Here is a 9,156-nt window from a genome sequence, read left to right on the forward strand (position 1 = left end):
TGGAGGAGATAGAGGGGTTTGAGCGAGGGAAACGGGTACATGCGGTGGGACAAGGGGGTACAGAGTCTGGTTAGGGCTGTAATGTTGGTGGGTAGTGGTCAGATCAGGTAGTGCCGAATGGATATGGAATTGAGACTCAGAGGTATGGGTAGGGTAGTCAAGATATCAAAAGACGGGTTAAAATGACCAGAGACGTCTATTTTTTGATAGGTGGGTAGTCGTCGGCTGAGCGGCTAATAATGGATTTACCCGCCGGACGTAACGCTATAATTGTTTTAAAATGCTCAGCAACAAGTCGACGTGCGGCCCTTTCGAAACTTGCGGGGGGCGTGGCGCCTGCTGCTCAGTGATCGGCCCAGTGACTGCGGCTGCCGCGGGGTCCGGGCCGGGCCCGGCCCGTGATCAGTGCCGCACCGTCACAGCGGCACTGCGGCATGATCAGTCATTGAGCACTGGGCCCTGAGAGTCAGTAGCGGAGGCTTGACCCTGACACTGTCGCACAGGCCACACGGCGAGACTCTAAGAGAAAAGCCAGCGAGAACCACCGTGCCAGATTGACTCGGAAACCCCAGTGCCACGGTTTAGGATAGGGGACTCTGATGATCATTGGCCAGACGTCGGAACCGATCCTTGCCGTGATTGAACTTCGGAACCGCGAGGCCGAGGGACCATCCGATGATCCAATGCTGTCACGGTTGTTTCCTTCAACTTTGCGGCGCCGAGCAGTCCGCCAGCCACCCTGGCACAGAAAGCGCACCGCGCCGTTTGTGAACTGCAGGAGGCCATGATGGCCATGATTGCAAATTTCTTTGCTCCTCCTTCAAGCGATCAGACACCCGGAAGCCTGCCAGGCAAACTGTGGCACTGCCGGCGGCGGTCTATCGGTGGCCGCTGATTCGGTCAGAGTGCAAAGGCCCAACATGGCCTTGAACATGCAACTTAGTCCTTCATCACAGTCAACACTAATGATCTCCTAGCTTACACACATGTTTCGTCGTCATGGTTGATACAAGTGTATTCATATCTATCTTACTGTACACTCACGGGCGGCAACTGACTTCCTCGGGGCTTACTGCCCGTATGGCATCTAACTTGTCGTCCAGGCTTGCTCTCGGGAGCTTTGCCGACGCGTGCTTGATATTCCCCAAGACCATGCTCCCGTCACTGACTACTTGTACTTTACTGCACATTTCTCGGTCGACCCGGGTAAACGCAGAGTGGCGGAGGAAGAAGCGTCGGGCAAGGAAGGCAGGTCTGTTCGAGTCGATGAGGATGCATTCGATCTTGATGATCGCACTACCCCCTGCCCTGAGCTCGCTGAAAGCAGGCTGCCTCCGCTCTCTCCTCTCCCCTCCTGCGTCATCCACACGCCGGCTCCCTCGCAATCCCTCTTCTTCCTTCCCCGCCGCTCCGTGCTCCACGTTCCTACTCCGAGGATGCTGCTGAGTCCAGAGCTTGACGCAGAAGCCGACGATGGCGCATGTTCCATGGCCGCACTTGTTGTAGATAGAAGACATGGTGGGGTAAGGGCAGGAGGAAGAAGAGAGGCACGAGATTCGAGGAGCAGATGAATAGAGGAAAGGATGCGGACGATTCTTGTGGTGGACAGAAGTAGTCGAAGAGCAGTGAACAGAGGTGCAAATGAATGGAGGAAAGGATGCGGATGGGACGTCGCGGACAGAGAGGTTGCGGGGAGATTGAAAGTAGGGGAATGTTCGGGAAGGGGTCAGTCGAAACCGAGTCATTTCAATTAACCCCTAGGATGGGATCGGACCCCACCCTCTCGTCGCAACACTACCCGATAGTAAAAGGAAGCAGGGGTAGGTAGTGGATTGAGTCGCAGATGCGACCCCAGTAATAAAACCCCAAGAGGTCAGCAGGGGTCACGCGGCAGTCATGGCCCGTGATGGTGGCGACTGAGACGGTGCATGATCGGACCCGGGCCCTCCGAGACACCGGGTGGGCCCGGGGGTACTAGAGGTTCAGCGGCAGTAGTTTCAAGTTAGGAGGGGTGCTCAACACTTTGAGTAACGATGAGGGGTCCGTATGGCCTGTGTGACTCCTCGTTCTGATTTAACTCAACTTTGAGTAAAACAGTTGATAGTGTGAAGGGCCTCAGTACTGATTTTTGACTTAACTTTGAGTAAAGGAAGGGCAGCATCCGACCATGTGACTGACACGGACTGTCAGTGTGACCGGCCGGCCCGGAGTAAACTTGTCGCAGGCGGAATCGGTCCGAGGCTGTAGTAAACCATGGATGAGGGGCCGCGTATCACAGAGGTCACAGAGACTCGTAATCTCGAGATTCCACATCAAGCGATGGGTCGCTGCTGCCATTACCCCACCCCCCTTCTACAATCTTCATTTAGGTCTTAGTAGGGGTACCTAGTTATCTCGAAGGAGTCACAACCACCTCAGGCCATGACTGTCCCATGACCCTCGCCGGGTGTTCCCCTCCCCGTCTTGCTCGTTCTCCTTGTTCTCCTTGTTCTCCTTGTTCTCCTCCACCTTCATCCTCCTCCTCTCATCCTCCTCCTCATTCTCCCCGTCCAACCTGCCTTCCCCGTCCTCCCTGTCCTGTCCGTCTACCCCACCGTCCTCTCGTTCACCTTGACCATCCCTTGTTCCTCGTGCCTCCCTTCTTCCTCCTGCCCTTACCCCACCATGTCTTCTATCTACAACAAGTGCGGCCATGGAACATGCGCCATCGTCGGCTTCTGCGTCAAGCTCTGGACTCAGCAGCATCCTCGGAGTAGGAACGTGGAGCACGGAGCGGCGGGGAAGGAAGAAGAGGGATTGCGAGGGAGCCGGCGTGTGGATGACGCAGGAGGGGAGAGGAGAGAGCGGAGGCAGCCTGCTTTCAGCGAGCTCAGGGCAGGAAGCTGCGGGGTCGACCGAGAAATGTGCAGTAAAGTACAGGTAGTCAGCGACGGGTGCATGGTCTTGGGGAATATCAAGCACGCGTCGGCAAAGCTCCCGAGAGCAAGCCTGGACGACAAGTTAGATGCCATACGGGCAGTAAGCCCCGAGTTGCCGCCCGTGAGTGTACAGTGAGATAGATATGAATAACCATGAAGACGAAGCATGTGTGTAAGCTAGGAGATGATTTATGACCATGGTTAAAGATGGAAATTTCGTCTTTCTCTGTGTCTCCCTGTGCCCCACCATCGCAGCACGTGAGAGATGGAGCAGGTACGAGAGATTCTTCGTGGCCTGTGACAGTCACTTGTCCCTTCCTTCTCAGGTCACAGGCACTTGTCCCTTCCTTCTCAGACCTTCCTGTCCTCCAACCCATCGAGAATTCACGGGAAATTCTTTCGATTCTGCCCGATCGTGCAAAATTCTTGCTGCCTCCTGCACCTCAACCTGTCCTGCATGCCGCATCTGAAACGATGTCCCATCGATTGCTCTTGCGAGTTTTTCATCTCCATCCCCTCCACAAAAGGACTATTTAGGTCTTTTTACTGCAAAATCCCATCATCTTCACACTCTAATCGTTCCAGCTCACTTGGCGGAGCCCTCAAGGCGAGCAAGACATCTCTTGATGATCTCGGGATCATCGCAGGCGTCGTAGTAGGAGCGCTGGAAGCAGAGGATGAGACAAAGAAGACAGAGGAGTGGGAGGAGCGAGGATGGGAAGAGAAGCGGAGCTGGTGAGCGAGAGGGCAAGAGAACTGAAGGAGGAGGATGGCTATAGGGAAGGGAGGAGATGGGGATGGGGCACAAGGAGACATTCTTACCATCTCCATGACATCATCGTAGGAGCCAGCGAGGAAGGGAACGCGCTGGTGAACCTTCTGGGGGACGAGATCCTGCGTGACAGTGATCAGCCGACCATACCAAAGAGAAAAACAGAGGAATGTGTTTGATGACACATGAGGAGGGGATAAATAGGAAATAGAGGAGGAGGAGGTGGAAGAGGAGGAGGAAATAGAGGAGGAGGAGGAAGAAGAATACGAGAAGACGGAAACAAGGAAGAGGATGGGGAGGGCTTACCATGATGCGGGTCTTGCCGGTCAAGGAGAGACCGCCAGCCTGCTCCATGAGGAAGGACATGGGGGCAGCCTCGTAGAGGAGGCGGAGCTTGCCATCCTTGTTCTGCAGCAAGGATCAGTGAGAGCTAGCACAAGGTAGCAGAACCAAGGAAGAGGAGCAAGAGGCAGTGAGAGGAGGCAGGGGGAGAGTGAGGATTGAAGCAGGAAGAGCCGTGAGGACACGAACCTTCTTGTCGGCGGGGTATCCGAAGATTCCTCCGTAAAGGAGAGTGCGGTGGACGTCACCAACCTGAAACGTTCCCACAGTGTCAGCAACCTCAACGGAGAAGGCAGAGAAGGTGAGGAGCGAGTGGAGAGGAAGTGGGGTGGGAGGAAAGAAGGAGTATGAGAGGGAGACCATGGATCCGATGTAGCGGGAGGAGTACTTGGCCTTGGTCTGTCCCTGGCCAGTCTGGATGGCAGTGACGTAATCCTGCGGGACACGGTAAGTGAGGGAAACAACGAGGAGGAGAGAGGAAGGAGAAGAAGTGAGAGCAGGTGAAGTGGAGTGCAGAGGGGAGGAGCGGAGGACGGGAGGTAAGAGAGCGAGCAGCGCGTCCTAGAGCAGACCTGGAGGGGCTTGTCCCAGTCCCATCGGTTGGCCTCGTTCATCGAGTAGATCTTGCCGCGCTTGGGGAGCTGAATGTTGGGGTGGGTGAGGACGAACTCGCCGATGGAGCGATCGTAGGTGAAGCCTACTGTGCGTCAGCTGCCTCCTCTTCCCCTCTGCCATCCTCACCGTTGACTCCAGCTCCGATGGTGAAGACGAACATGCAGGAGGAGGAGTAGAGGCAGTAGCCGGAGGCCACGAGCGCATCACCCTGTTGCAATATGAGGACGCTGAACGTTGGAGGTAGTGGTGAGGGAGAAGGAGAGGAGGGAGGAGAATGAGAATATAATCACCGGCTGGAGGGTGTTCAAGAGGCAGGAGCCCTCAACGCTGTCATCTGCTTTCGTCTCAGTCGCCTCGCAATCTCTCGCCTCCTCTGCCCTCACCATTGACCATGCAGTTCTCCATGCTCTCGGCCTCCTCGTAGACGCCGAAGATGGTGCCGGTGGGGATGTTGGCATCGACGTTGGAGGAGCCGTCGAGGGGATCGAACACGGTGACGTACTTGCTGCCGATGTCGACGGTGACGTCCTGGTACTTGCCCTCACCTCCCGGGACTTTGTAGGCATCCTTGTTGAACACGGGGACATCCTCCTCCTCGGAAGCGATGATGCCAACCTTGCCGGTGAAGCGCAGGGCGCGCTTGAGCACGTCGTTGGTGACGACATCGAGCTTCTTCTGCTCCTCTCCCTGGACGTTGATCGATCCTCCTCCGTTAGCATACCCGACCTGCGATGCCCATGTCAGTCTATCGAAGCTAGCGCGAGCTTCTCTCCCACCATTCCGGTGATGGTGGCGCGGTCAACCAAGCTGGAGATGGTCTTGCAAGCCTGAAACAAGCAGGGATGAGAATGAGCCTTGCAAGAGAGCGAGCGAGGAGGAGGGCGTGGGGTGGAGCGGGTGGAGGCAGCGGACAGAAGAAGGTGTGGAGGAAACTGATGGGAGCATCGAACCTGCTGGATGCCGCTGATGAGAGACTCGAGATCGCGGAGCTCGGGGTTGGCGCGGGAAACCTCCATCATGTAGCGCGTGAGGGTGATGCCAGTCTGCTCGCAGACCTCGTCGAAGACGGGAGCGCGAACAGTCCTCTCCTTGATGTTTGCCATCATGACCGGGGAGGCGCGAGGGACTCTGACGGCAGCAGAGCGAGACTGCGACAGACGGAGGGGCCTGGGGAGAAAGTTAAGTTCAGAGACAAGGAGGATTATCAATAAGAGGAGCAGCAGAGGAGACGACACGGAGCACAAGAACAAAAACAAAGGCGAAGGCTCATGAAACGCAGGGGGTCGCAGGAGTGAGCATAGACAGCTACGAGCAGAGAAAGCCGTCAGAGACTTCTTGCTGTGAAGGGATAGAGTAGATATCAGGAGCTCAACGCAACAGCAGGCAGCTCATTCTTGCAACCCAATGCAGGGGGCCACTCTTGTTACAACCATTGCCCCACCATTCCTGGCTAGCAGCATGGCAAAGAGGGTAACGGATGAGGGAGGAGGAGGGAAGTGCATGAGCGCGACGTTTCTGTACCTCCTGGAGAGAGAGACAGGGGAAGGAGCCATGAACGCCGACGCGCATGTGGCGGCGACAGCGAGGAGAACTGCGCGCATGATGGGGGTCGCGCTATTGGGAGCCTGAGGGTGGGGGTTATAAGCAGAATTGATGAGGGTGGTGAAGCCCGCATAATGGTACCATGAATAATTAGTCTAATAAATAATTGAGAAATTTAGTACTAGTATCAGTAAAAGTAGCTTAATAGATTGGGGGATGATATGGACCCCCTAGTTTCATGTAGCACCGGCGTAGGTGAAACAAGTGGGGTAGCCTGTGCAAGTCGGGGTAGGGGTTGAAGGAAAGGAGGTGGGTAGTTTAGTACCAGGAAGGATTGAATTAAACCGGTACTTTTCCATCAGAATGGGGGCTGAGGACAGAGAGGGGGTAGGGTAGTACCATGCTAGGAAGATCTCCGTGTTGGGTATATGAGCACTAAGACCAAGAAGCCAACATATGATGTCGGTGGGGTCGTATTGTTCCAAGGTGGGGTACTTGAAGGGTAAATATGGGGTACTGATCATAAATGTGGGTGAACATTTAGTACATCTCAAAGGGGTGGGGTAGTCAATTTTAAAAGTTGAATAATAGTTTTACCTCAACCCCTGCAATTGCCCCACCCCTACCCTCTCTATCCCTCTTTCTACACCACCCATCCACATCCACCCCTAATACCCCTTCCTCCCTATGATACCCACCCTATATCGTAAAAGTGTGTACCCCAACCACACCATCTCCTTCTTTTTACCCCCTCATATTCCCTTGACAACAAGACACGGTTACAAAGGTACCCCTACCCTCATTACCACCCACCTTCTTGTATTGATCTTATTACTATCCACCCCACCTCGTTACACCACCCATCCCTCCTTACATCCACCCTACACCTCCCTGACCCTTGCGGTACCCCTGCATCCCCACCACCAGCCCTCAACATACCCCCTTGTACCATCACAAGTTTTGTTACCCCAAAGTCAAGTACCCCCACCATACTTTTTCCCACTATATACCCCATGTTTATTGTTCATTACTCTGCTTTCTTCCCACCCCCACTCCCCTATCATTAGCTGTGTCGCGATGGGTCATAACTAGTCACTACCCCCACCCCCCCAAGTCAAGAGCCCCGAAATGTAGCTCATCCCCCTCATCTTTACGTCATCCCCCTCATTCCCATCTTTTTCACTTATCAGTATTGATGTTCGGGCCTGCCTCAGTCTCTTCCGGCTGCTCGCTCGACCGCTCCTCCCTCCCTCCTTCCTTCCCCCCCCCTTCCCCCCCTCCCTCCTCCCTCTTTCCTTCTCCTTCATGACCCCCCCTTCCTGAGAGCTCTCGGTGTTACAAGACGTCAGGGCCCTTGCCCCCACTCCCTGCCTTCGCTTTCTTCTCTTAAACTCTCCTCCTCGCTTCTGCCGCCCATAATCAGCCCGTCCATGGACTAACGTTGAGTGAGATGGCAGCAGCATGTATGGAACGAGTGAGCTTCCTCGGAACTGGGTCAGGATCCGGGGAGGGAGGGAGGAGGGGGTTCTCCTCCCTGGTCCTCACTACCAAGAAGGGGTCCCTGGTCATGGTGGACTGCGGCGAGGGGACGCAACTGCAGATGAGGAGGACGTATTTTCAAGGTCCTCCAGGAACAAAGTGCATCCCAGCTCTGAAGATGAGCAGAGTTCGCGCCGTTCTGATCACACACCTCCATGGCGACCACTGCTTCGGCCTCTTCGGGCTGCTGACCACCATCAGTATGCAGAGGATGAGGAGGAGGCTCGTCCTGGTGGGGCCAACAGGGCTGGAGAAGCTGGTTACCTCTGTCCTCAGCGTCTCTGGGAACTCCGACGAGGAGCTCGCCCTGAGGTTCATAGAGCTGGACCCGACGGTCCCGCATGAGCTCGAGCTCGAGCTGGAGGGGGAGGAGGGGAAGGAGGGGCTCGCAGTGCACGCGACTCCTCTGCAACACAGCATGCCTGCTCTGGGGTACATCCTGCTGGAGAAGGAGCAGCCAAGAGAATTGGACGCGAGGAAGGCGATGGGGATGGGAGCCAAGGGGAAGGAGCTGGGGCTGCTCAGGGCTGGGCAGGACGTGACGGTCAACGACATGCTGATCCGAAGTGAGGACGTGCTCCTTCCTGCGCCGCGGAGGTAGAGCGCCGCCCACTGTCTGCTCCTGCTGTCTTCTCCTGATGTTCCTCGTCTCTCTATCCTTCTCCTCCTCCTCTTTCTCCTCCTGTATCTGCTTCTGTCCCTGTCCCTGCTCATTCCCTTCAAATACTCCCCGTCTCCATCCTACTCCCTCGTTTCCTTCCTCCCAACCTCTGGTTTCTCCCCCTTCTCCTCCCCGGCTTCCAACACCGCCGTCCCCTTCCCTTGACCTCGAGCATGGCAGGAGAATGATTGCCGTCCTTCAAGACACGTGCGGGTCCGAGGAGGCGCTAGAGTTCCTGCGGCAGAGGAGGAGAGACTTCGACTTTCCCGTCCTCATCCACGAGGCTACCCACGAGGCAGCCCTGCGCGAGCTGAGCCTGAGCTGGGGTCACTCGACCTCGGAGATGGCAGGAGAGTTTGCGGGGCGTTGTGGGGCGCAGCAGCTGGTCTTGACGCACTTCTCGCCCCGATACTCGTCCTGTCCCATGAGGGAGTTTCTGCGATCCGGCGGCGAGGAGGAGGAGGAGGAGGAGAAGAAGAAGCAAGGAGAGGAGGGGCAGGTGATAGATGAGAAGAGCACAAGGAAGCTTGCGGAGGAGGCGCTTGCAGCGGCGCTGCGGTGCAGGGAAGAAGGAGGGAGTTTCGGCGTGCTGTGCGCAGAGGATTTGATGAGCCTGAGCGGGAGAGACTTTTCGGAAGTTTTAATAGATGAGAGATGAGAAGAAGCAGAGAAGAAGAAGAGAGGAGAGGAAGGGGGGAGGATGGGGAGAGGAACGGGGGAGGAGGTCTATTTCTTTTTGCGATCCTCGTCCTTCTCTTGCGAGCTCT

General features: G+C 55.9%; 4 protein-coding genes across 4 annotated transcripts; 2 read left to right on the top strand and 2 right to left on the bottom strand.

Annotated features, from left to right (window-relative positions):
• Window positions 1–1,040: 1,040 nt before the first annotated feature.
• Window positions 1,041–1,517, bottom strand: GUITHDRAFT_146856 (hypothetical protein; the record flags this gene model as incomplete). Its single annotated transcript, XM_005821871.1, has 1 exon — window positions 1,041–1,517. One exon carries the CDS (start codon window positions 1,515–1,517, stop codon window positions 1,041–1,043), a length of 477 nt encoding a protein of 158 aa, XP_005821928.1.
• Window positions 1,518–2,664: 1,147 nt separating this feature from the next.
• Window positions 2,665–3,054, top strand: GUITHDRAFT_146857 (hypothetical protein; the record flags this gene model as incomplete). The annotated part of the gene is made up of 1 exon (XM_005821872.1): window positions 2,665–3,054. One exon carries the CDS (start codon window positions 2,665–2,667, stop codon window positions 3,052–3,054), a length of 390 nt encoding a protein of 129 aa, XP_005821929.1.
• Window positions 3,055–3,445: 391 nt separating this feature from the next.
• GUITHDRAFT_97957 (hypothetical protein) lies at window positions 3,446–6,263 on the bottom strand. The gene is made up of 12 exons (XM_005821873.1): window positions 6,169–6,263; window positions 5,598–5,814; window positions 5,424–5,474; window positions 5,031–5,373; window positions 4,938–4,981; window positions 4,774–4,855; window positions 4,605–4,729; window positions 4,393–4,467; window positions 4,222–4,284; window positions 3,997–4,098; window positions 3,741–3,812; window positions 3,446–3,582 (listed from the first exon to the last, which is right to left on the bottom strand). The coding sequence occupies exons 1-12, from the start codon at window positions 6,246–6,248 to the stop codon at window positions 3,505–3,507; spliced, it is 1,332 nt and encodes a 443-aa protein (XP_005821930.1). The 5' UTR covers window positions 6,249–6,263; the 3' UTR covers window positions 3,446–3,504.
• A 1,376-nt stretch (window positions 6,264–7,639) lies between these two features.
• Window positions 7,640–8,997, top strand: GUITHDRAFT_146859 (hypothetical protein; the record flags this gene model as incomplete). The annotated part of the gene is made up of 3 exons (XM_005821874.1): window positions 7,640–8,325; window positions 8,570–8,888; window positions 8,938–8,997. The coding sequence occupies 3 exons, from the start codon at window positions 7,640–7,642 to the stop codon at window positions 8,995–8,997; spliced, it is 1,065 nt and encodes a 354-aa protein (XP_005821931.1).
• Window positions 8,998–9,156: the final 159 nt, after the last annotated feature.

The sequence above is a fragment of the Guillardia theta genome, assembly GCF_000315625.1.
Source record: "Guillardia theta CCMP2712 unplaced genomic scaffold GUITHscaffold_136, whole genome shotgun sequence".
Classification (NCBI taxonomy): domain Eukaryota; class Cryptophyceae; order Pyrenomonadales; family Geminigeraceae; genus Guillardia; species Guillardia theta.

Excerpts from the sequence above, each read along its gene's own strand:
- GUITHDRAFT_97957 (XM_005821873.1), bottom strand. The coding sequence starts at position 6,248 with ATGCGCGCAGTTCTCCTCGCTGTCGCCGCCACATGCGCGTCGGCGTTC. Across the intron at positions 5,475-5,597 it reads TCATCAGCGGCATCCAGCAG|GCTTGCAAGACCATCTCCAG; the intron begins GTTCGATGCTCC and ends TGCTTGTTTCAG. Across the intron at positions 5,374-5,423 it reads GCGCCACCATCACCGGAATG|GTCGGGTATGCTAACGGAGG; the intron begins GTGGGAGAGAAG and ends TGGGCATCGCAG.